Source organism: Nomascus leucogenys, chromosome 18 (assembly GCF_006542625.1).
Source record: "Nomascus leucogenys isolate Asia chromosome 18, Asia_NLE_v1, whole genome shotgun sequence".
Classification (NCBI taxonomy): Eukaryota; Metazoa; Chordata; class Mammalia; order Primates; family Hylobatidae; genus Nomascus; species Nomascus leucogenys.
In genome coordinates this window covers 99941892-99967673 of record NC_044398.1, presented here as the reverse complement: position 1 = coordinate 99967673, position 25782 = coordinate 99941892, and the positions used below count along the sequence as shown (strand labels likewise).

The 25782-nt window shown below is 53.7% G+C and overlaps 1 protein-coding gene and 1 long non-coding RNA gene across 6 annotated transcripts; one reads left to right on the top strand and one right to left on the bottom strand.

The window, feature by feature from the left end:
- Positions 1-438: 438 nt before the first annotated feature.
- Positions 439-2394, bottom strand: LOC105737834. The gene is made up of 2 exons (XR_004026756.1): positions 2193-2394; positions 439-882 (listed from the first exon to the last, which is right to left on the bottom strand). It is a non-coding gene; the product is annotated as an uncharacterized LOC105737834 (long non-coding RNA).
- A 70-nt stretch (positions 2395-2464) lies between these two features.
- Positions 2465-10548, top strand: ZNF205 (zinc finger protein 205). Of its 5 annotated transcripts, none has more exons than XM_003269199.3 (7): positions 2465-2585; positions 3252-3390; positions 5393-5606; positions 5867-5958; positions 6465-6585; positions 8923-9030; positions 9290-10548. In XM_003269199.3, exons 2-7 carry the CDS (start codon positions 3334-3336, stop codon positions 10354-10356), a joined length of 1659 nt encoding a protein of 552 aa, XP_003269247.2. In that variant the 5' UTR covers positions 2465-2585; positions 3252-3333; the 3' UTR covers positions 10357-10548. The 5 variants fall into 5 exon arrangements, with proteins under 5 accessions (XP_003269247.2, XP_003269248.2, XP_030654405.1 ...); XM_003269200.3 differs by having other exon boundaries at positions 2478-2585; positions 3320-3390; XM_030798545.1 differs by having other exon boundaries at positions 2478-2585; positions 5393-5540.
- Positions 10549-25782: the final 15234 nt, after the last annotated feature.

Genomic DNA, 25782 nt, shown 5'->3' with positions numbered 1-25782 from the left:
AAATCAAAAACAAAAACAGAACACCTGGCCGGGCACAGTGGCTCAGCCTATAATCCCAGCACTTTGGGAAGCCGAGTTGGGTGGATTGCTTGAGCCCAGGAGTTCGAGACCAGCCTGGCCAACATGATGAAACCCTGTCTGTACTAAAAATACAAAAATTAGCTGGCCGCGGTGGCACACTCCTGTAATCCCAGCTACTCGGGAGGCTGAGGAAGAAGAATCGTTTGAACCCGGGAGGTAGGGGTTGCAATGAGCCGAGATGGTGCCATTGCACTTCAGCCTGGATGACAGAGCGAGACTCTGTCTCAGAAAAACAAAAACAAAAACAAAACAAAACAACAACAAAAATCCCAAAAACAGAACACCTGGAAAACACCAGACACAAATCCCAGAAGTAATTTTTCTTTCATCAAATTGACAATAGCATCAATCAGAATCCCAGGACTCCTAAAACATGTTTAACTCCAAAAGCAGAGTGGCAAACTCAAGTGCTACAGGGGCCAAGCAGGCACTGTGGCCTCTTAGAAAGTGGACCCTGAGGGTGGGGAAGGTGGTTGCAGCATTGGTAAATGTTCCAATTTTTTTTAAAGAATCAATTTTATAGGCCGGGCATGGTGGCTCATGCCTGTAATCCCAGCATTTTAGGAGGCTGAGGTGGGCGGATCACCTGAGGTCAGGAGTTCGAGACCAGCCTGACCAACATGGAGAAACCCCGTCTCTACTAAAAACACAAAATTAGCCAGGTGTGGTGGCACATGCCTGTAATCCCAGGTAATCAGGAAGCTGAGGCAGGAGAATCGCTTGAACCCAGCAGGCGGAGGTTGCGGTGAGCTGAGACTGAGCCATTGCACTCCAGTCTGGGCAAGAAGAGCGAAACTCTGTCTAAAAAAATAAAAGAATCAATTTTATGACTCTCAATTTTTAAATGTTAGAAACTAAGTTAAAAAAAATTAGCTGGGTGTGGTGGCTCACGCCTGTAATCCCAGCACTTTGGGAGGCCGAGGCAGGTGGATCACTCAAGGTCAGGAGTTCGAGACCAGCCTAGCGAACACGGTGAAACCCCGTCTCTACTGAAAATACAAAAATTAGCCCGGCATGGTGATGGGCACCTGTAATCTCAAATACTTGGGAAGCTGAGGCAGGAGAATCACCTGAACCAGGGAGGTGGAGGTTGCAGTGAGCCGAGATCACGCCATTGCACTCCAGTCTGGGCCACAGAGCGAGACGTCATTTCAAAAAAAAAAAAAAAATTAAACCCTCTGGGCATGATGGCTCACACCTGTAATCACAGCACTTTGGGAGGTGGGAGGATTGCTTGAGATCAGGAGTTCAAGACCAGCCTGGGTAACAAAGCAAGACCCCCATCTGTACAAAAAAATTAAAAAAATTAGCCAGGCATGGTGGCATGCGCCTGTGGCCCCAGCTACTTGGGAGGCTGAGGTGAATTGTTTGAGCCCAGGAGGTTGAGGGTACAGTGAGCTACGATCGTGCCACCGCACTTCAGCCTGGGTAACAGAGCAAGACCCTGTCTCAAATAAATAAACAAACAAACGCTTGAAAGCCCACACAACGTATCACAAGCTGGTATAGCAGCAACTGTGCCTGTCTTACCATGTGAAGCTGTGCATCTCGGGGGATTCTGGTGAGCGAAAGACAGCGGGCATGGGAACGTTTCCTAGGACCTTCCTGGAGTCTGATTCCAGGACTGGGCCCCTGGCCCTTTTCCTGACACCCAGCCCCCATGCCTGCCCAGGAGAAATGGTTCCTTCCCCCAGAAAGTAAAGCACAGTCTCTGTCCTCCCCATTTGAGGCCTTACTTCCCAGGGTCTAAAGGGAAGTGGTGCCTGAGAGGCAGAATCCGCAGCGGCCAGGCGTGTTTGAGAACCTAGGACCCCAATAACAGGTGAATCACACCCTCTATCCCCAAGCTGAAATGCGCCTGGAAGAATCAGATTTACCAACTTCTTCCTAAGGCGTGGGGCATCCGGGTTGTGGGGAGTTCCCAGCCTGTTTCCCAAGTTCACTCTTGGGGAGAGAGTTCTGTGCCAGTCTTGGGGGGGACCCAGAGGGCCCTTGACTAGGAGTCCCTAAATGAATTCAGGGTCCCTCAGGAGACAATAACCTTCAGAAACCCCAAGTGCTAAAATAAATGGTCCTGCCCTCTCCACCGTGTAAAATGCCCTTCTTTCTACCTGTGAGGATGACTGCAGTGCTCTCTTTGAAATTTCAAATAACACAATCTTTCCACAAAATGCATCTTCCATTTTTCTGTTTTGGTGGCTCTGCCTTGCTGGCATCATGAAGGCATGCTGGGTAAAGCCATCCTCATGAGCTGTCATTGCGGCTCTGGGGGTCACCTCCCGGCCAAGAGCAGGTGCAACCCAGGCTCCACACCCGGAACCCTCAAAACCGGGAACGCTGTAGGGCTGCGGCTGCGTGGGGAATGGGATCTGGGAGGGACTTCCTGTTGTCCCTAATCCCAGTCTCCACCCGACTCCCCCGCCCGCCCCGTGCAGGCTGTGGAGACTCCCTTCCCGGGGGAGGGGGCCCCCGCTGCCGCAGGTGCCCCCTCTGCCTCCACCCCGGTGAGAAGGGGGTGCTAGGGAGGGCATCTGGATCCCGAGACCGGCGCAGATGATCAGCTTGCAGGAGGGGATGGGGTCAAAGGTGGAAGGCTTCAAGCTGGCAGGAGAGAAGGGGGCCAGGACTGGGTTTGGGAAGGAGAAGGACATTGTCTGCCAGGACCGAGAGCAGGATGGGCATCCCAGGCCTGGGGCAGGTGGTTGCAGCTGCAGGGGGGCTGCTGATAGCGGGCAGGTTGATTTCTGAATTCCCGGTGGGGCTGGGAGTCAGGTAGGGACACAGGGTGTATGTCCTGGGGTCGGGGGACAGCAGGGCCTGGATTCCCCTGGCCTTGACGGGCGGGGCCCCACCAGCACCTGTTTTGCAGGATCTCTGCAGAACTTTCTGCTCCTGATGACAGGAAATAGCAATTCCAATTTAGCCTGGGCTTTCCCTGAGCCGGTTACACTGAGATGCGAGGCTCTTGCTTCAGTGATAAAGGGGACAATACAAAATAGCATTCTTTCAAAAACAGGACCCAGAAAACATCACAGGGAGTGGGACCATCGGATAGGGTCTGGGAGACTTTCTTTCTGATTGGGACCAGGGAGCGCTGGTCCTCGTGGGGATTTTCAGGGCTCTTTGGGGGTGTCCAGGAAACGAGGGCTGGTTTCTTTCTGCTCTTCCAGGCTCCTGGCCAGAAGCTGGAGGGGGCTTGGCCAAAAAGAGGGAGAAACAACTCAGCTGTTCTTTTTAGCTCTGAAATAGAAAATGTCTGCAGACGGCAGAGGCATCCAGGCCACCCAGGACAAGGAGACACCCCCGGAGGTACAGATGGGGCTGGGTGAGGGAGGCATGCGATGGAAGAGGCTGGTGCGGAGGAGATTTTCAAGGCATGGAGTCTGGACCCCTGGAAGAGTTAGACTCACTGGGGTGGGGAGATCAAAGAGAAGGTGGCATGCTGGGTAGTACCCTCTGTCTGGAATTTACAGCATAACAGTTTTGCTTTGCTGGTGAATTCTCTAGTCAGTGGCCACAGGAGATGGCAGAGGTCTGGGTGGGGGTCCTATCAGTGAGGTTTTCTTTCTGAGCAGCGCTCACAGCACACAGGGAAACCTGTTCTCCTTCCCCGTGCTTCTCCACCTGGAACCACAGCTTCTCATCTCTCTGGGTCTGAGCTCCCGGTCCTTTCTCCTTCTTGCACCTGCTACCCGTGTGTGTGTGCGTGCATGGTTGTGTGTGTGTAATTACTATTTGTGGGGGACCTGGGTCTCCGGTCCTTTCTCCTTCTTGCACCTGCTACCCGTGTGTGTGTGCTCGCGTGGTTGAGTGTGTGTAATTACTATTTGTGGGGGTGTGTGCATGCGTGGCTGAGTGTGTGTGTGTAATTACTATTTGTGGGGGACCTGGGTCTCCGGGCTTGGAGTTGGAGGAGTATGAGTCAGCGACAGGCTAGGGGCCAGTCCCTGGCCTCTGGGAACCAGATGTGTCATCTGTAAAATGCGGACCACATGCCTGCCATTCCCACCTGTCTCGCAGGGTCATTGGGAGGCTCTAAGGATAATAGGCATGAGATGCCATCATCTATGGTTTTCATACCATAGAAGCACAAAGAATTGTTAGCATGGTTCAGTTTCCCATCCACTTCCCGTGTGCCTTGAACACCTTGGGCGTGTCAGTAGAGCCCCACATGTTGGCGTTCTCTGCTGGCGCTGGCTTCCGTCTGGTGCGCACAGGGAGGGGAATAATGACCAGCGCCACCCTGTGTTTATCCAGGACTTTCCTGAGCCGGCAGCTCCTTCTCCATCATTATCTGTGTGACCCTCATGACCATTCTGTGAAGGGGCAGAGCAGCTGCGTCCTGAAGGCTGCCTGGTTGGGGAGGGGTGTCGCTGGGTCTGGCACCCAGGCACCCTGACTCCTGGCCTGAGGTTCTTTCCCTTCAAGACCCAAACACAGCCAGGGCGTGGAGGAAGGGGTGTGAGGCCCCAGCAGAAGGCTGGCCAGTCCCTGTGCTGTGGATGAGGCCCCACCAGGGCCCTCCCTGACATTCCTGAAGCTTTTGAGCTATGTGGTCACGGGGTGTTGTCTCATCCCCACCAATGGTGTGTTAGTCTCCCGTGGCTGCTGTAACAAGTTTCCACTCTCTGGGGGGCTGAAAACAACCAGAATTGACTCTCTCACAGTCCTGGAGGCCTGCAGTCCAAAATCTAGGTGGCAGCAGGGTCACACTCCTTTTGAAAGCTCTAGACTAAGAGGACCCTCCCTTGCCTCTTCCAGCTCCTGGGGGCTCCTGGTGTTCTTGGTGTGGGCATCCCTCCAGTCTCTGCTTCCTTCTCTGTGTCTCTGTGTCCTCTCCTATTCTTATAAGGACATAAGTCATTATTAGATTTTAGTCTCACTCTAAATCCACGATGATTTAATCTCAAGATCTTTAACTTACCTGTATGAAGACCCTTTTCCCCAATAAGGTCTCACTCTGAGGTTCAGGGAGGACACGGATTCTTAGAGGGCACCATTCAAGCCACTACACTTGGTTTCCTCATACACTAATAGACAGCAGTCTACACTGCCGAGGTCCGTGTGAGGCTGGAGCTGAGAAGGGGCAGCTGCCCTCGGGCACCATGCCCACCGGCACCGTGGAGACGGCTTGTTGAATATTCCTCCTCTTGCCGCCCGTCCTTGCTGGGGTGAGCTGGATGAAGGCAGCAAGGACAGTCCTTCAAGCTATGTCTTGCACGTTGGTGTCCGACCCTGCCGGAGCGCCCTAGCATGCAGCTCTGGGTGTCTCTCCCACTCACCCGGGTGCTGATGGGGCTGTCCTTTCTAGGTTCCAGATCGTGGACATCCTCATCAGGACATGGCTTCTAAGCTGGGGGAGGCGGCACCTTCAGGGGACGCTCAGGACTCATTGCACATTAAGATGGAGCCAGAAGAGCCACACCCCGAGGGGGCAATGCAGGAGGACGGAGCTCAAGGTGCATGGGGCTGGGCACCCCTAAGTCACGGCTCTAAGGAGAAAGCTCTCTTCCTGCCTGGCGGAGGTAGGAGAGGGACAGGGAAGAGGCGCTTTCCCAGGGAGGCAGCTGTGGGGAGGTGGAGGCTTGGCCCAGGTCCAGGTGGGGCTGAGGGTCTCTATGCCAGCAGGGGACGTGATCCCCCCATGGCCCACAGTCCCCTGGCAGCCTCAGAGCCATCTGACCCTGTCCTTGGGTCGGGCCAGGGGTGGAGTTTGAGGCAGCTGGAGTAGCAGCAGGTCCAGCAGGATGAGCTGGTCACCCTGAGGACCTCTCTCCTCCCACAGCCCTCCCCTCCCCCCGGATCCCGGTGCTTTCCCGAGAGGGGAGGACCAGAGACCGGCAGATGGCCGCAGCGCTCCTCACTGCCTGGTCCCAGGTGAGTGGCCCTTCCCCGGCCCCTGCATGGTGCTCAGCCCTTCCTGCATCTGCTGGTTCTGTGTGAAAGCCAGGACCCCACTGGCCCCACTTGCAGCCAAGCCTGAAGCCTGGGGCTCTTGCTGGTGTTGCTGGAATTGTTCAGGCTCAAGGCCCATGGTCAGGCCTGGACCAAAGCTGGAGGAGAAGCAGCAGGAATTAGAGACACAGGGCCTCTCGTTGGGAGCCGCTGGGAACCGTCCTCCGAGGTCTCAGCTGAGGATGGGGGCTGCATGGACATCCTAAGTCTTAACTGTGGTCCCTGAAAATACCTCTTGGTCTTTGTTCTTTCTCACCTCCCCAGAAGGCCTTGGGTGGCTCACCCGCTTCTGCATCAGATGGAAGTGGTAGGCCTCACCCGAGACAGTGGGTTGGGAGTCCGGGGTCTCACCACACATCTCATGCCATGGTGTCCCTCCACCGTGTCCACGTCACGTCCTGGAGAGTGGATGTTTCACATTGTTTCAGATGCCAGTGACTTTCGAGGATGTGGCCTTGTACCTCTCCCGGGAGGAGTGGGGACGGCTAGACCACACGCAGCAGAACTTCTACAGGGATGTCCTGCAGAAGGAAAACGGGCTGTCACTGGGTAAGCACTCGCCTGGAGGGGGGACTGAGGTGTTAGGGAGGGGTCCTGCTCTGCCGTCTCCTCTTTCTTCCCTTCCCTCCCTCTCCCTCCCACCCTTCTCCTTGTCCCTTGAGATGGCGCTGTTCTATGGAAACTTCTGTAATGATGGAACTCTTCTGTGTGTGCTAGGACGGGAGCCACAAGCCATGTGTGGCTGCTGAGCACCTGAAATGTGGGTAGAGCCCTTGAGTTTTTAATTTGACTTGGTTTTGTTTCGTTTTGTTTTGAGATGGAGTCTTGCTCTGTCGCCCAGGCTGGAGTGCAGTGGCGCGATCTCGGCTCACTGCAAGCTCCGCCTCCTGGGTTCACGCGATTCTCCTGCCTCAGCCTCCCAAGTAGCTGGGACTACAGGCGCCCGCCACCACGCCTGGTTAATTTTTTGTATTTTTAGTAGAGATGGGGTTTCATCGTGTTAGCCAGGATGATCTCGATCTCCTGACCTCGTGATCCACCCTCCTTGGCCTCCCAAAGTGCTGGGATTACAGGCGTGAGTCACCACGCCTGGCCAATTTTACTTGGTTTTAATCAGCTCAAATGAGAGTTTAAATAGCCGCATATGGCCAGCAGCTACTGTACTGGACGCTGCCCCGGGAAGTCCACTTTTCCTGGGTTCATCCGCAGGGCTCACTCCTGTAGCTCCATCTTCCTTTCCAAGCCCCAGCTTCAGAGCTGTCTGAGCAGCAAGCCTGGCTTCGGGGCCCGAGGGCTGCTTGCTCTGGAGAGAGATGGCATGAGCTGAACTCCCCAGGCCCCACAGACCCTGGGGTGTCCCATCTGCTTTGAGGAGCAGGTGCTTGTCTCTGAGGGGCCTTGGTTCCCTTCCTTTGTTTCTTGGATGGTAAGTATTTAAGTCCCAGAGCTTTTTTTTTTTTTTAAACAGAGCCTTGCTCTGTCACCCAGGCTGGAGTGCAGTGGCACCATCACGACTCATGCAGCCTCGACTTCCTGGGTTCAAGTGATCCTCCTGCCTCAGCCTCCTGAGTAGCTGGGGCTACAGGTACCACCATGCCCAGCTATTTTTTTCTTTTTCTTTTCTGTTTTTTTTTGGTAGACATGGGATCTCGCTATGTTGCCCAGGTTGGTCTTGAGCTCCTGGGCTCAAGCCATCCTCCTGTTTTGGCCTCCCAAAGTGTTGGGATTATAGGCGTGAGCCACTGTGCCCAGCCATCCCAGAGCTTCTGACTCCTCAATTCCAGACTTTAGTTTTCATATGGAAAAATCAGTATTCATTTATTCATTCATTCAGTTGACACTTAGCTTTTTTTTTTTTTGAGACGGAGTCTTGCTCTGTCACCCAGGCTGGAGTGTAATGGCGTGATCTCAGCTCACTGCAACCTCTGCCTCCCGGGTTCAAGTGATTCTGCTGCTTCAGCCTCCCAAATAGCTGGGGCTACAGGCGCCCACCACCATGCCCTGCTTTTTTTTTTCTTTTTTTTAAGTAGAGATGGGGTTTCACCATGTTGGCCAGGATGGTCTCAATCTCCTGACCTCGTGATCCGCCCACTTCGGCCTCCCAAAGTGCTGGAGGCATGAGCCACTGTACCTGGCCGACACCCAGCTAGCACACTTGCTAGTCCAGGCAGAATCCAGGACTCAGCATTCCATCTGGTGGCATCATGGTGGTCCCGAGGCCCCGCTGGCTGGCACCAGGGATGCTCACCCCTTAATTAGCTCAGGCTGCTCACCGCTCTTATGGTTTCCCAGTGCCTGGGCCAGCAAGCCCAGGCAAGTCCTGAGGGATCAGAAGGAACTCAGCACCCATTTTCAGCACCACGGCAGGCCTCGCAGACGCCCCAAGCCACCCAGTTGGTCCAACACATTCCTTTCCTCCCACGGGTGGTAGAAGCCAGGGCCCCCTCTGCTCTCTTACTGACTTGACCAAAATTCCTGGGGCCACGCACCCCCAAGACTTGACAAATGGGATGACCTTAGTCGTTGGGGATCCAGGCCCTCCTGTCCCAGGTCCTCCCACTTGGAGGGCCACTACCCTCGCCCCTCCAGGTGTGGGTGTAGGAGCGGGATACCCGTCCCGAGGGTGTTGATGTAGGGTGTTGCCCACTCCTCTCCCTTAATCTCTGTTGCTCTTTCAGGGAAAGAGGAGACAGGCCTACTCAGCTCTGGCAGCCCCCAGGCAGGGGGCGGACCCCCGACCCAGGGGGACTTGTTGAAACTGCTTTGTTTTACCCCCTGTTTCCAGAGCCTCACCCCTTACTTGGGCCCATCAGTTTTGGGGGGATGCTGTCTGCAGCTGGGCAGCGCCAGAAGGCCTGTGACAGCACAGCATCTCTTTCTGGGCAGGCTTTCCCTTCAGCAGGCCTTTCTGGGCGCCTCAAGCGCATGGCAAGGGTGAGGCCTCGGGCTCCAGCCGGCAGACAGGAGATGAGGAGTGGAGAGGCGCGTGCACAGGTGAGGGACAGGCGCGTGCATAGGTGAGGGACAGGCGCGCGCCTTTGCGGGAGCGGGGCGCAGACGCCGGCCTTCTGGCTGTTGTCTGTGGGAGTGGGGCAGGGCCACCAGACCCCCTCCTGGGCGGTTTGCGCCCAGGGCGGCCCTTGCGCTTTCTGGTCTCTGAGAATCCAGCCCCCACCCTTAGCTCTTCCTTCTCCACCCTCCTGGGGTCCTTAAGGAAGCTCGTCCCTAGCTGGAAACGACTTTCTTTTTCCAGGAGCCGTCGAGATGGGGCAGAGGGTGCCGACCTCATCTGCGGCAGCCCTTGGGGATGTGAAGCCCTTCAGAACTAGGGTGGGGAGAGTCCAGGGGGGCGTCCCGCAGTGCGCGCAGGAAGCAGCCCGCGGCCGGAGCTCAGGGCCGGCCAAAGACTCTGGGCAGCCGGCTGATCCAGATCGCACCCCGGATGCAGCTCCGCCAGACCCCAGTCCCACGGAGCCCCAGGAGTGCCGCGTCCCGGAGAAGCCCAGCGAGGAGGAGAAGGGCGCCCCGGAGAGTGGCGAGGAGGGCCTGGCCCCTGACAGCGAGGTGGGCAGGAAGAGCTACCGGTGCGAGCAGTGCGGCAAGGGCTTCAGCTGGCACTCGCACCTGGTGACGCACCGGCGCACGCACACGGGCGAGAAGCCCTACGCCTGCACTGACTGCGGGAAGCGCTTCGGCCGCAGCTCGCACCTCATCCAGCACCAGATCATCCACACGGGCGAGAAGCCCTACACCTGCCCCGCCTGCCGGAAGAGCTTCAGCCACCACTCCACGCTGATCCAGCACCAGCGCATCCACACCGGAGAGAAGCCCTACGTGTGCGACCGCTGCGCCAAGCGCTTCACCCGCCGCTCGGACTTGGTCACCCACCAGGGCACCCACACGGGAGCCAAGCCGCACAAGTGCCCCATCTGCGGCAAGTGCTTCACGCAGAGCTCGGCGCTGGTCACCCACCAGCGCACCCACACTGGGGTCAAGCCCTACCCGTGCCCCGAGTGCGGCAAGTGCTTCAGCCAGCGTTCCAACCTCATCGCGCACAACCGCACGCACACGGGCGAGAAGCCCTACCACTGCCTCGACTGCGGCAAGAGCTTCAGCCACAGCTCGCACCTCACCGCGCACCAGCGCACCCACCGTGGCGTGCGGCCCTACGCCTGCCCACTGTGTGGCAAGAGCTTCAGCCGGCGCTCCAACCTGCACCGGCACGAGAAGATCCACACCACCGGGCCCAAGGCCCTGGCCATGCTGATGCTGGGGGCGGCGGCGGGGGCTCTGGCCGCACCCCCACCCGCTCCCACCTAGGAGGCCAGGAGAGGGGGAGCGGGGCGCCCAGGGCCACTGGGACAGCCCCACTGGAGTCAAGGCTCTGAGAGAGGAGAGAGGGGCGCGGGAAGGGAGCTGGGGCGGTGAGGGCATGGGGTGAGGCATGGCGACTGGGGAGGGCGAGGGCGAGAAAGGGCAGGCACTCTGCGAATTAAAGGCCTTGGACTTGAAGCGCCCGCCTACACAGCTTTGTCTCCTGGTGCCCTGGCGCTGATCCCCCGAGCGTGGGGGAGCTCCTGGGCTAATCCCTTGTCCTCACTGAGGCATCCCCGCGTCACCACTCTTGGCTTGGGTCTCCACCAGGGTTGGGGTCCCTTTTGCCAAAGCCCCATTCCAAAGCGTTGCACACATTGGCAAGCAAAGGCTTTAAGTACAGAGAGGTTTCCAGGGCTGAAGCCAGTCAGCCACTCCTGGACCTGGGGACCCCTTGCCAGCCGTCTGCTGCTGATGCCACTTGTCCCAAGGGCACTGCTGACTGAGCCCATACTCTCCCTTGGCTCTTCTCTTTGGAAGCCAGGAGCAGGCAGAACTGGTCTGGAAACTCCTGCCTGCCCCCATCTCCCACCCAGGCATCGGTGGCTGAGTTTTGTGACTGGCCTTTGCCGTTTGCTCCCACCATGGCCTGCCTGTGGTCCTGCGAGGGCTCCTCACTCACCAGGGGCCACTTTCCTTCTTGGCCCATGCTGCAGCTGCTGTCACCTGCCTCTGCTGTATCTTACCTCCTTGGCCTCTTAGAATATGTCCTATATAATTCGCCCTGCTCGCCCCTGCCTGGCTGTGAGCTTTGATTTACTCCTGGTCTTCCTGCTGGGGTTTTTTTTGTGTGTGTGACAGAGGCTTGCTCTGTCGCCCAGGCTGGAGTGCAGTGGCCTGATCTCCACTCACTGCAACCTCCACCTCCTGGGTTCAAGTGATTCTGTTGCCTCAGCCTCCTGAGTAGCTGGGACTACAGGCGCATGCCACCGTGCCCGGCTAATTTTTGTATTTTTAGTAGAGACAGGGTTTCACCAAGTTAGCCGGGATGGTCTTGATCTCCTGACCTTATGATCCACCCACCTCGGCCTCTCAAAGTGTTGGGATTACAGGCCTGAGCCACCATGCCCAGCCCCCTGTTTTTGTTTGTTTGTTTTTTGTTTTGTTTTTTGAGGCAGAGTCTTGCTCTGTTGCCCAGGCTGGAGTGCACTGGCGCGATCTTGGCTCACTGCAACCTCCGGCTCCTGGGTCCCAGCGATTTTCTTGCCTCAGTGTCCCGGATAGCTGGGACTACAGGTGTGCGCCACATGCCTGGCTAATTTTTTTGTATTTTTAGTGGAGACAGGGTTTCACCATGTTGGCCAGGCCGGTATTGAACTCCTGACCTCAGGCGATCCGCCCACCTCGGCTTCCCAAAGTGCTGAGATTATAGGCGTGAGCCACCGTGCCTGGCCTCTTTCCCTGGTTTTAACCTCTGTAGCTCCCAACTCCCATTCTCTGCTTTTTTCCCTGGGTGGGGATGGGCTCAGCCTGCCTGTCATCCCATATTTGTGGCCCAGCTCCCGAGATAACTTTCAGCTCTGACACCAACTGACCACGAGGATGTCTGCACCAAGGAGGCCCTTGAGACCCCACCTGTCTTTGTGGATTATGGGGCCACCAGGGTGGCCACAGCCCTGGTTGGCTCCCAGATCCTAAGGGAAAGAGTGGCTTGCTGAGGACGGTAGACTGAGAAGAGTAATCATAGCTGCCAGTTGTCAAGCAGCTGCTCTTCCAGGCACAGGGCCAAGCACTGTAGATAACAGCTGTCTACGACAATGTAAGTGTGCATTGTTAGCCCAGGTTTTTTTTTTTTTGTCTTTTTAAAAATAGAGACGGGGTCTTGCTATGTTGCCCAGGCTGGTCTGGAACTCCTGGGCTCAAGTGATCCACTCACCTCAGCTTCCCAAGTAGCTGGGACTACTGGTGTACACTACTAGGCCCCATGCAGGGCTCTCTAAAAAGAGGAGGACAAGGCCAGGCGCAGCGGCTCACACCTGTCATCTCAGCACTTTGGGAAGCCTAGATGGGTGGATCACTTGAGGCCAGGAGTTTAAGACTAGCCTGGCCAACATGGTGAAACCCCGTCTCTACTAAAAATACAAAAATTAGCTGGGCATGGTGGCAGGTGCCTGTAGTTCCAGCGACCTGGGACGCTGAGGCAGGAGAATTGCTTGAAGCCAGGAGGTGGAGGTCATAGTGAGCTGAGATCTTGCCACTGCACTCCAGCCTGAATGACAGAGCGAGACTCTGTCTCAGAAAAAAAAAAAAAAAACAGACAGAGTAGGACAATAGACTTGACCTTCAGGAATGTTAGACTCAGCTAGAGATGTGGGTGGGGTGGGATGTAATCAACTGGACACCAGGGGGCTGCTCACTAGTGGAAGCCCAGGCAGGACTTGATGGTGTCCAGGAGGTCCCTGGAATCTACACTAGGGATGCTGGCAGGATTGGTTGAATTAAATGATTATTTCTCAGGCCAGAAAAAAAGCTGTTTCCTCCCTTCAGTTTGTCTTCATGGTTCCAATCACTCAGCCAGAAATAGGATTGCTCTGCTTGGTTCAGTGGGAGCGGGTGAGGGAGACTCATTTGTAAAGCAGGGTTGCTCTCAAAGAGCTCATTTTCTAAGTAAGGGGAGAGACAGAGGTGGGAGAGTTGCTAAAATGACCCTGAAAGCAGTCATCACTTGGCAAGAGAGCTGAGCAGAGTACTCACTTGCACAGTGAGTGTTGCTTGCTTTAATTTCAGTTCCTTAGGCTCCGTGGCCAGCATGCCAGGGACCAGATGTCAGGACTTGAGTGATTCAGAGGTCTGTCGAGGCTCGGTGTGGTGGCTTACACCTGTGATCTGAGCACTTAGGGAGGCTGAGGCAGGAGGATGGCTTGAAGTCAGGAGTTTGACACCACCTTGGGCAACATAGCAAGACCCTCATCTCTAAATAATTTAAAAAATTAGCCAAGCATGGTGGTGCGTGCCTGTAGTACCAGCTGCTTGGGAGGCTGAGGTGGGAGGATTGCCTGAGCCTGGGAAGTTGAGGATGCAGTGAACTGTGATCGCACCACTGCCCTCCAGCCTGGACAACAGAGCAAGACCCTGTCTCAAAAAAAAAAAAAAAAAAAAAAAAAAAGACCGTTGAGTGATCTAGGGAGTCATTTAAAAACTTCCCTCTGGCCTCCAGGGAGCCCAGACAGCACACAGTATCCTGGAGAAACGTTTCCCCTTTCGTGGCAGAGTGCAGGGGCACGGGTTCCAAGGGCCCCGTGGAGGGTGCCTGCAGATGGCCATTCCCTAGGGCTGGCCCACTTCTCCCTCTAGGGATCCCTCTAGAGGCCCCATTGTGGGATAGATCTGGCAAGAGTATCTTAAGAGTGGAACTTGGCAGTTTGGGAAATATTCGACAAGCGCAAATAAGACAGGGAGGAGTAGGGGCTGTGCCAGGGAAGGGCCTGGAACGCCAGGCTGAAGGGTGCTCATAGTTTGGTGGGTGATGGGCGTCACTGAGAGGTGGGAGGCTGGAGGGAAGAAGCCAGGTAAGGGTTTTGGTGTCTCCCTGGGTAGAGGGTGAGGAGGTTCAGAGGTTTCCCTGGCTTCCTCGGGGCTTCTCGGCCACTGGAGAACCCCACCAGATCGTCACTGACCGCGGTGTCAGGAGCACGGTGAGGGCGGAGGCGGAGAGGCAGGATGTTTGCATCCTGGCTTCCCACCTGCTTCCTAGGTCCCTGTTGCAAGCGCTCAGGGATCGGCTGGCGGCGCTGCCCCTCTGGGCCGGGGGCGTCGGCCTCAGCGCCGTCCTAGCCTAGGACACCGTCTCCCAGCTCCCGGGCCCGGCCGCGTAGTGAGGCCCAGAGCCTGCAATGTCCCCTGTGCCCAGCCTCTCGCTCTGCGGCCCGGTCGCCAGCAGGACTGAATCCAGGAGGCCACGCCCCCCGCTCTCTGTCCTTAGCCAATCAGGCACCGGGGCGGGACGAAAGGCGCTGCAGCAGAACCAGCCAATCACGACTGACGTTTGTGCCCGGCCCCCCCCCCCACCACGCCCCAAGCCTCACGGTTGCCCCGGCAACTGCCCCAGGATCCTGTCTTTGAAGCATTTCGTCTTACCCTTCGCTGGGCGTTCGTTGCCGAACGAAGCGAAGACCACGGGGCTGGACTCGGCTTCGCTGCAGACCTCAGTCCTCACAGCCTGCCCCTCCCAGCCAATGACTTCCTGGGTCTATCACCGAGATGCCGAGCCGCCTGCAGTCCTAGAGAGCATACCGCGCAGGGCCAGGGCCACTTCCGGCCCCGAGGACTCCCTGCCAATTTGCGGCAATGGCTTCTGCACCAGGGTTGGGTGGGTTCGCTGCACTTGCCGTGGAGCTGGAGCATCTTCCGAGCTCCCGAGCAGTGGCTGACGGTGCTGCCAGCTGTCGTGCGGTAGGGCCGGCAGAGAGCGGCCAGGAAGGAGACCGTGCCCTCTTTCGGGGGAGCAGGAGAAACGCGCGGGCTGTGCGAGTCGGCTCTCGGCTCTGGAGTGCCTGAGGGGCAGAGGGCGGCAAACGTTAACTGTAGGGGCTTTGCTGCGTTCCTCACACGTTCGCTTTTTTGTTTGTTTTTCGGAGATGGATTCGTGCTCTGTCGCCCAGGCTGGAGTGCAGTGGCGTGATCTCGGTGCACTGCAGCCTCCACCTCCCGGTTCAAGCGATTCTTCCGCCTCAGCCTCCCGAGTAGCTGGGATTACAGGCGCCTGCCACCACGCCCGGCTGATTTTGTATTTTTAGTAGAGACGGGGTTTCACTATGTTGGCCAGGCTGGTCTCCAACTCCTAACCTCGTGATCCGCCCGCCTCAGCCTCCCAAAGTGCTGGGATTACAGGCGTGAGCCACCGCGCCCGGCCAATTTTTGTATTTTTAATGGGGTTTCACCATGCTGGCCAGGCCGGTCTCGAACTCCTGACCTCAAGCCCGCCTCGGTCTCCCAAAGTGCCGGGATTACAGGTGTGAGCCACTACGCCTGGCCTCACTCGTTCATTTTTCAAATACGAAATGAATGCCTGTTAATTTAGCAAAGGTCCTTTGCTTAATGTTGAGTTTTAAGTGATGAAGATTCCAGACAAGACCTTTGCCCTCATGGGGTTCTAGTGTGGTGGGGTAAACTGACAGACACATACATGGCACACACTAACTTCAAGTAGTCACAAATGCCAGAAAGAAATGAACTAGGTAAAACAGGAGAGGATGGTCGGAGCTTCATTGTCAGGGAAGACCCCTCCAAGGAGGGGACATTTAAGCTGAGATTCAAAAGGTGAGAAGCCGTTTTACAAGGATCTGGAGTAAGAACCTTTCAAGCAAAGGGAACAGGATAAACATGAAGAGGAGACTGGTGCCCAGGAGCTGAAATGACCCCCCCAGCCCTCCCCGTCCCCCCCCAACCCCCCCGTGTGGAGGGGAGGGGTGCCAGGAGACAGGCTGGAGAGCTGAGACTTGTCAGGGGGCTGTGGCTTGAGGCTTCTCCCCGGTGTCCTGTGAAGATAGTCTAGCCTTCCTCATCGCACACTCCTCTGGCAGCCTGAGACGTGGGGTCAGGCGGGTTTCCTGCCTGGTGTAAAGGTGGCACCCAATGAATGGCCTGCACCTCAGTAACTTAGGACAGCAATTTCTGTGTTCTCAACTAACAAAGCCCTAGGCTAGTCATGAAGATGAACACAGATCTCACAGAGCAACCACAGAGCTTTTCAGGGATTCAGGTGATTCTGTCATTAATGCCTTTCTCAGAGACTTAGTGAAGCCAGTGTCTACTGGTAAAAGATAGCTGAGGATGGGGTGGGTACACAGGTCACGCATGATAAGGCCACTCAACATTTCCATCTCCCTAAGGAAAAGGAGCCTTTGGGTTCCTTCTTTCCTGTCATGCCACTTCAGCCATCTCAACCTTGTTAACTGAAGGCCGCCATTGAGTCCAAATTTCAGCCAACCAATGGAGTAAACTGCTAAAAAGCCACCAACAGCCACACATGCTAACATTAAATTTGAAGTCTACTAAATGCACCTATATCATTGAATTTGATCTCTCATTTTGTGTGTGTGTGTGTGTGTGTGACAGTCTTGTTCTGTCACCCAGGCTGAAGTGCAGTGGCATGATCACAGTTCACTGCAGCCTTGACCTCTCAGGATCAAGCGACCCTCCCACCTAAGCTTTCTGAGTAGCTGGGACTATAGGTGCTCACCACGATGCCCCGCTAATTTTTGTATTTTATGTTTCAACTATGTTGCCCAAACTGATAACAAACTCCTGGGCTCAAGTGATGATCCTCCCGCCTCTGCCTCCTAAAGTGCTGGGACTACAGGCATGAGCTACTGCACCCCGTCTAGTCTCATCTCTTTATATTCTGTCCACTTTGGTATGCTATCCTTAGAATCTACTCTTGCACCTGTCCCCCAGGTTTCTGCTAGTTTATATTAGCAAAGTGAATTATTTTAGTGTATAAGCTATTTCCTCCTGGGTCATAATGTGTATCTTTCCCCTCTCTGTCTCTTGCACACGCTTGTGCAGCCTCTCTCCCCCACCACACACACACACATTGTTGAGATTTGACCCTAGTTGTTACGAGTTTACTGGCAATGCAGCGCAATTGTGGTGGGTTTTCAGGAGAATGGACATCCCCTTTTAGGTCTTCTGCCCCTGGGGAGGTTATCCTAAGGTTTTCAAGCAGAGAAAGGCTATTCTATTCAGATACTGAGGGCAAACTACTTCTGCTGGTAAAGGAGGTTCAGAGTGACTTAAGGAATCGAGACTGTCAATTTCATCTGGGTCCAAACATATATCCCCACTTTGAGTTTCAGGATCACCTTCTGTTTTTTCGTTTTGTTTTGTTTTTTGAGATAGAGTCTCGCTCTGTCCCCCAGTCTGGAAGTGCAGTGGCGCCATCTCCGCCCCCTGCAACCTCACCTCCCAGGTTCAAGCGATTCTCCTGCCTCAGCCTCCCGAGTAACTGGGATTACAGGACTGCACCACTGCGCCTGGCCAAGATCACCTTCTTTTTTCGTTTTTTTGAGACGGAGGCTCGCTCTGTCACCCAGGCTGGAGCGCAGTGACGCGATTTTGGCTCACTTCAAGCTCCGCCTCCCGGGTTCACGCCATTCTCCTGCCTCAGCCTCCTGAGTAGCTGGGACTACAGGCGCCTGCCATCACGCCCGGCTAATTTTTTGTGTGTTTTTAGTAGAGATGGGGTTTCACCATATTAGCCAAGATGGTCTCGATCTCCTGACCTCGTGATCCGCCCGCCTCAGCCTCCCAAAGTGCTGGGATTACAGGCGTGAGCCACCGTGCCCGGCCCCAGGATCACCTTCTTTACCAATCAGCGCAGTAACTTTCACGTGAGAGATTTGTTGGGCCTGGGAATTTAGCTGTCATTATTATTCAGCGACTCTACAGTTAAGTTTTGTGTTTGATTTTCAGTTGACAGTATTGTGGCTATAAGAAATAGGCCGGGCGCGGTGGCTCACGCTTGTAATCCCAGCACTTTGGGAGGCGGCGGCGGGCGGATCACGAGGTCAGGAGATTGAGACCACGGTGAAACCCCGTTCTCTACTAAAAATACAAAAAAAAATTAGCCGGGCGTGGTGGCGGGCGCCTGTAGTCCCAGCTACTCGGAGAGGCTGAGGCAGGAGAATGGCGTGAACCCGGGAGGCGGAGCTTGCAGTGAGCCGAGATCGCGCCACTGCACTCCAGCCTGGGCGACAGAGCGAGACTCCGTCTCAAAAAAAAAAAAAAAAAAAGAAAGAAATAAGAGCTGCTTCTAAGCTATCACAGAAGTTCTCAGGTTCTCAGACCATGAAGTGAACTGAGCTAAGGGACTTGGACTTGTCATTTTCTCACTGTAAATGCTCAAGTGCACTAAAAATAATGTATCCCATACCATGGTTGTATAATCATCATTATACATCTGTGGACACCATAACGGCTGAGTGTGGCAGCTACTTGTTCCCATCAGGTACATGCTTTCATTGGCACTTCATAATCACCTGCAGGTGGCTGCTTGATTAATTGTGGTATCACTGCATGCCGTGGATAACCAGCATCCTGTGATGGTTAATTTTATGTATAAACTTTACTGGGCCAAGGCATGCTCAGACAGCTGGTTAAACATTATTTCTGGGTGTATCTGTGAGGGTTTCTCAAGAAGAGATTGACGTTTGAATTGGCTGAGTGAGTAAAGCAGACGGCCCTCAACATGGGTGGGCATCATCCATCTGGTATGGAATTAAACAGAACATCAAGGCAGAGGAAGGTTGAATTCTCTCTGTGCCTGAGTACTTGAGACCTGGGTACTAGGACATTGATCTCCTGGTCTTGTGCTCCTGATTCTCAGGCCTTGAGTCTTGAATTGGAATCTACACCACTGGCCTTTGGCTCTCAGGCCTTAAAATTACAAAACTGTTAGGAGGCGGAGGCAGGTGGATAGCTCGAGCCCAGGGGAGTTCGAGACCAGCCTAGGCAATATAGGGAGAGGCCATCTCTATATAAAAACATATATATAGAACAAATTAGCTGGGTATGGTGGTGTTCACCTGTAGTCCCAGCTGTTCAGGAGGCTGAGATGGGAAGATTGCTTGAGCTGGGGAAGTCAAGGCTGCAGTGAGCTGTGATTGTGCCACTGCAGTCTAGCCTGGGCAACAGAGGGAGACCCCATCTGAAAAAAAAAATGCTGTACCACTGACCTTCTTGTGTCTCCAGCTTGCAGATAGCAGATTGTGGGGCTTCTCGACTGCCATAATCATGTGAGGCAATACCTTAGTGTGTGTGTGTGCGTATGTATATACACACACACATAAAAGCTCACTCACACATAAAAGCTCTCTCACTCTCTCTATATATACATATACACACACATACACACATATATAGAGATTCTGTTATTCTGTTTCTGGAGAACCCTTACTAATACATATCCTATTTCTCATTGTCAAGGGGCTCAGTCTGCACTCAAGCCCAAATACCCAAATCCATCCCCATATCCCTTCTTTGTGCATCTATCTCTTGAGACCACTCCTTGTACTAATTTTGTATCAAGCAAGGTCCAATCAGGAGAAGGGAAGGACACAGTAATTTGAACTGGGAAAATTTAATATATAGAATTAAGCTATAAAGCGCTTAGACCGGGCGCTGTGGCTGTCTGTAATCCCAGCACTTTGGGAGGCTGAGGCAGGTGGATCACCTGAGGTCGAGAGTTTGAGACCAACCTGACCAACATGGAGAAACCCCGTCACTACTAAAAATACAAAATTAGCTGGGCGTGGTGGTACATGCCTATAATGCCACCTACTCAGGAGGCTGAGGCAGGAGAATCACTTGAATCCAGGAGGCGGAGGTTGCAGTGAGCCACTGCACTCCAGCCTGGGCAACAGAGCGAGACTCCGTCTCAAAAAAAAAAAGGCATTTTCAAGAGGTTGGTTGGTAAGAAGTAAAGAGAACTCTGATTCTCTTTGGTCACAGCAGATAGCAGCAGCCATACCTTCTGGCCTGAGTTCCAGCACTCAAGCAAGAGGTTTCCTGGTCCCTGGATTTAGATCCAGACTTTGAAGAGGGCACATCTGCAGTTTCACTGAACGGCAGACAAGTGGCTGTGGTACCACATGGGCAGAACTTGCTGGAAATCCATCCTCAAGGGTATTAAAAGCTGTTCACAGGGAGGTGTCTCATGAGAAACGCGCTGCTACAGAACTACTTGAAGAGGGTGGTGGAGAAAGCTGCTAGGTGCCGCTGGTTGCGGTTCACTGAGGAGGCGGCACTGGAGAAGCTTTGCAGGCTGTGGGCGCCTGCTGTCACAGGAGCTGCCCATGCTGCAGGAGCTGGGTGCTGGCGAAGCCCTGTGTGCTGCAGAAGCCAGACTCGGAAGAAGTCACCCGTCATGCCGGAGCCTAGAGAGAACACACCAGAAGCAGGAAGGGAAACTCGTCTCCTGCAATGTCTCTCCAGCGCCCTCTACTGACAAAGCTTAAGATCACGCCAGCTGGTAAAGGAAAAACCATTGCATAGAGCAGGCAATGCAGGAGCTGGGACGTAATCAATAACTAGCACAGGTTTATATTATGATTCGTCCGTAGCGGCCTGCCAAAGGTTCCATATAACATCCCTGCAGCAGGAACTGACACTTCAAGCCCCACTGAATCTGCTGGATAACGGCCCACATTGCAGAGCAGCCAATCAAAACCGGAACATATTTAAATCATTTGGCAAATGGGACACTCAAGCAGTCCTATAGAGGCCTATGTGGGGAGGAACTGAGGTCTCCTGCCAAGAGCCATGTGAGTGATCCGCCTTCTAGTGCCAGAGGACTGGGGTCCTCGTTGGTGTGGTGTCTGCAGTATCATGAGAGATCTTGAGCCAGAACCGCCTAGCTTAGCAGCTCGCATATTTCTTTTTCTTTTTTTTTTTTTGAGACGGAGTCTTGCTGCTGCCCAGGCTGAAGTGCAGAGGCAATGATCTCAGCTCACTATAACCTCCATCTCCCAGGTTCACTTTACTTTCTTCATTATTTATAGACTATATTTTCTTTTTTTTTTTTTTTTGAGATGGAGTATCGCTCTGTCATCCAGGCTGGAGTGCAGTGGCGGGATCTCAGCTCACTGCAACCTCCGCATCCCGGGTTCACGCCATTCTCCTGCCTCAGCCTGCTGAGTAGCTGCGACAAAGTGCCTGCCACCACGTCCGGCTAATTTTTTGAATTTTTAGTAGAGACAGGGTTTTACCAGGTTACCCAGGATGGTCTCGATTTCCTGACCTCGTGATCCACCCGCCTCAGCCTCCCCAAATGTTGGGATTACAGGCGTGAGCCACCGCACCTGGCCGCTTTAGACTATATTTTCTAGCTAGAAAAAACAGTGGGCCGGTCGCGATGGCTCATGCCTGTAATCTCAACACGTTAGGAGACCAAGGCAGGTAGATCACTTGAGGTCAGGAGTTTGAGACCAGCTTGGGCAACATGGTGAAACCTCACCTCTACTAAAAATACAAAAATTAGCCGGGCATGGTGGCGCACACCAGTAATCCCAGCTACTTGGGAGGCTGAGGCAGCAGAATTGCCTATAATCCCAGCACTTTGGGAGGCCAAGGCAGGTGGATCATGAGGTCAGGAGTTCGAGACCAGCCTAGCCAACATGGTGAACCCCGTCTCTACTAAAAATACAAAAAATTAGCCAGATGTGGTGGTGTGCTCCTGTAATCCCAGTTACTTGAGAGGCTGAGACAGAATTGCTTGAACATGGGAGGTGGAGGTTGCAGTGAGCCGAGATGACGCCACTGCACTCCCGCCTGGGCTACAGAGCAAGACTCCATCTCAAACATAAATAAATAAATAAATAAATAAATAAATAAATGACCAGGTGCGGTGGCTCACGCCTGTAATCCCAGCAATTTGGGAGGCTGAGGCGGGCAGATCATGAGGTCAGGAGATCGAGACCATCCTGGCTAACACGGTGAAATCTCTACTAAGAATAGAAAAAAGAGGCCGAGGCAGGTGGATCACGAGGTCAGGAGATCGAGACCATCCTGTCTAACATGGTGAAACCCCGTCTCTACTAAAAATACAAAAAATTAGCCGGGTGTGGTGGTCGGTGCCTGTAGTCCCAGCTACTCGGGAGGCTGAGGCAAGACAATGGCATGAACCCGGGAGGCAGAGTTTGCAGTGAGCTGAGATTGCGCCACCGCACTCCAGCCTGGGCAACAGAGCGAGACTCCATCTCAAAACAACAACAACAACAACAAAAAACAAACAAACAAAACAACAACAACAAAAAACAAATTAGCCAAGCGTGGTGGCGGGCGCCTGTAGTCCCAGCTACTCGGGAGGCTGAGGCAGGAGAATGGCATGAACCTGGGAGGGGGAGCTTGCAGTGAACCAAGATCGCGCCAATGGACTCCAGCCTGGGCGACAGAGCGAGACTCCATCTAAAGAAAGAAAAAGAACACATAAAAAATTATCAGAAGGAATAAGAAAGTGCAATCAGGTAGTCAATTTCAATATAATTTTATGCAAATTTACCATATACCAACAATGCTCAATAGAAAATACAGTTCAAGTGCCACTTACCAATGTATGGCCTCTCAGCCCAAACACATCCTTTTCGTTCTGCTTTGTGATACTGAGCTGGATCACATCTCAGCTTTGGGTGAGATCCATTGTGATACCCAGCTGGACCCTGTATACAGTTCCTTGCTAGCCAGCTTGATGTTGTTCTTCGCTAATAGACGGCGATGGATGAACACTGTCAGGTCAGAGCAGGAGGGAGGGGCTGTCTTCTCCAGTGCGGCCAGCGGAGGGCAGGAGAGGTAACCAGCGGCCTTCAGTTCCGCTGTCCCCACCTTGGTCCGGCTCCTGCCCTTTCCGCTGTCCGCCAGCTGTGAGTTCGCGGGGCACCCACTCCCTCTTCTGAGGTCCAGTCTCCACCTTGAATTGAAAGGGGAAGGGCTCTTTCATGTTTCCAATTTTCGTTCCTTTCTACTTCCTCAGTCCTAAGGGCACAAGTTCCTTCCTGCAGTTGCTATTCTGTAACTCTTAGAAATCTCTCTTACCCAGTTGGGTAGTTAACCATCTTTACAACTGACCAATTATTTTTATCAAATTTTCTCTTCAAAATAATGGTGTGGCCGGGCACGGGGGCTCACGCCTGTAATCCCAGCACTTTGGGAGGCCGAAATGGGTGGATCACCTGAGGTCAGGAGCTCGAGACCAGCCTGGCCAACATGGCAAAACCCCATCTCTACTAAAAATACAAAAAATTAGCTGGGCGTTGTGGTGGATGCCTGTAATCCCAGCTACTTGGGAGGCTGAGGCAGGAGAATTGCTTGAACCCGGGAGGCAGAGGTTTGCAATGAGCCGAGATCGCGCCATTGCACTCCAGCCTGGGCAACAGAGTGAGACTCTGTCAAAAAAAAAGAATATTCCAATGAAAATAATAACAGACAATTCACAAAAGGATAAATAGAAATAATACTTGAAAAAAGAAAACATATCCAGCTTCTCTAAAAATCAAGGAAATGGTAACTATATTCATGGAATTTCTCCCATTAGGCTGTTGCACAGAATGAGCGCGAGATGGAAAGGACTTAGCTCAATGCCTGACATATAAACACTCTATACGTGGTAACTATCATGATTTAAAAGTTTAAAGGATGGGTGCAGTGGTTCTCACCTATAATCCCAGCACTTTGGAAAGCTGAGGCAGGTGGATCCCTTGAGGTCAGGAGTTCAAGACCAGCCTGGCTAACCTGGTGAAACCCCATCTCTACTAAAAACACAAAAATTAGCCTGGTGTGGTGGTGTGCGCCTGTAATCCCAGCTACTAGGGAGGCTGAGGTGGGAGGATCGCTTGAACCTGGGAGATGGAGATTGCAGTGAGCCACGAAATTGCACCACTGCACCAAAAAAAAAAAAATTTAATTACTGTGGACCTCATGGGGACGCTACATCAAGCTGTTTCCCAGTTGAACTGGAATGCCACAACAACGGCTGAACACTGTAAATGTCCAAATCTGGAGGAACAGAGGAAGGTAAACATTTGATTCTCAAGTGGAAGTTCAAAGCATTACATTCTTTCTGGAGGACAGTTTGGAAATATGTTCACAAAGTAATCTAGCAATTCCATTTCTAGTTTTTCTCAGGGAAATGTTCAAGCAAATGCATAAAGGTGTATGTAGAAGCATATCTGCAAACACAGAAAGATGGAAACAGTCTAAATGTCCAACGGTGGAGAAGTTAAAATATGAAAATTCCGCCGGGCACGGTGGCTCACGTCTGTCGTCTCAGCACTTTGGGAGGCCGAGGCGGGCAGATCACCTGAGGTCAGGAGTTCGAGACCAGCCTGACCAACACGGAGAAACCCCCGTCTCTACTAAAAATACAAAATTAGCCGGGCGTGGTGACACATGCCTGTAATCCCAGCTACCCGGGCGGCTGAGGCAGAAGAATCGCTTGAATCCAGGAGGCGGAGGTTGCAGTGAGCCAAGAATGCGCCACTGCAGTCCAGCCTGGGTGACAGAGCGAGACTCCGTCTCAAAAAAAAAAAAAAAAAAAAAAAAAAATAGATATATATATATATTCACAGACATATAACTGTCTGAACAGTAAAACGGCAACAACAGACTAAAATATGAATAGTGCTTATTCCTGGATGGTCGTATTAGAAATGTTTTTTACCTTCATTCATGAAACAGATATTTACTAAGCATCTACCATGTGCCAGGCACAATTCCAGGTGCTTGTGGTAGGGGATTAAAAAGTGTCTGCCCTCATGAACACTTATCGTTGAGTCGTGGGAAACAAGTATATGTCAGGTACTGATAAACATTAGGGAGAAAAGTAAGGCCGAGCAGAGGTTGTTTACAGAGCTGGGGAAGGCCTCCTTGAGGGGTGACATATGAGCAGAGTGAGGGAGCAAGCCTTGTGGCTATCACGAGAAAGCTATCTTTATGGTTTTCCAGTTAATTTTCTTAATTTTCTCTTCCAAGCATGCAACACCTACATAATTAAGACAAAACAAACCAAGAAACCTCTTTCCATTTATGAAAGAGATCTGGAGCCTGAGATCATCTCCGGGTCGAGGCGTGGAGAGAGTGGGAGAGGATCCGAGGGTATGGAAAGGACCCTGAGCCCCCCTGCTCTAGATCCCTCCGGGCCGTGGGACCCCTGCCGCCCAGCAGCAACTCGTGGACGAAGCAGCTGGTGGGAGAGCGCGGGACTCCGGCCAGGTCAGTGTCCCGCTTGCCGCGTCCTGCTAAGGCGACCCGAAGACAGAGGGATCGCCGCAGGAGGCTCCGCGCCCCTTACCCGAGGGCATTTCCCAGCAAGCTCCACGCCTCTCCAAGGAACTGGGAGGAGCGGGACCCAAGAAGCTAGAGTCTCCCCGAACCGAGCTCCACGGCCCGCAGCCTTTCCGCCCTCACCTACTAGTTGGCAAAGAAAGACCGTGGCGGAAGGAAGAGGCCGCTCCAGCGCATCCCTTCGGGCGGAGCAGAAGCTCCACTCGTGGCTAGGCCATGTGCCATCTCCGTTCCTCGGGCCAGCCTTGGCTTCCCCTTTTTGTCGCTCAAGGGCCAGGGGCGCAAGGAAATGTGAAAAAAAAGCGGAGACGAAAGAGAACGAAGTAAATCTAGATGCAGAGCCTGGCCTTTCCTCCCGGATGCAGGTGTATGACGCGTATGGCGTTTTCGTCTTCTAATAGGCAGCCTGAGAATTCTTCCTGTTCATTGGCCATCAGTCATGGAGAAGGCGGGCTCAGTGGACGAACGGCTTTCTGGGAGCTGGGGAATGCTTGCGCTGCGTAGTTTCCTAGCGAGCCCCGCGAGGCTTCCGGCGCCGGGAGCTCGCGGCGGAAGTGGGATCTCCTGGGCCGTCGTGGGCGTTGTGTGTTTCGGGGG

Bases quoted from the DNA above. Each gene is read 5' to 3' on its own strand.
- ZNF205 (XM_003269199.3), top strand. From the start codon at position 3,334: ATGTCTGCAGACGGCAGAGGCATCCAGGCCACCCAGGACAAGGAGACA. The intron at 6,586-8,922 runs GTAAGCACTCGC...CTTTCTGGGCAG, and splicing joins GGAAAACGGGCTGTCACTGG to GCTTTCCCTTCAGCAGGCCT. The intron at 9,031-9,289 runs GTGAGGGACAGG...TTCTTTTTCCAG, and splicing joins GTGGAGAGGCGCGTGCACAG to GAGCCGTCGAGATGGGGCAG.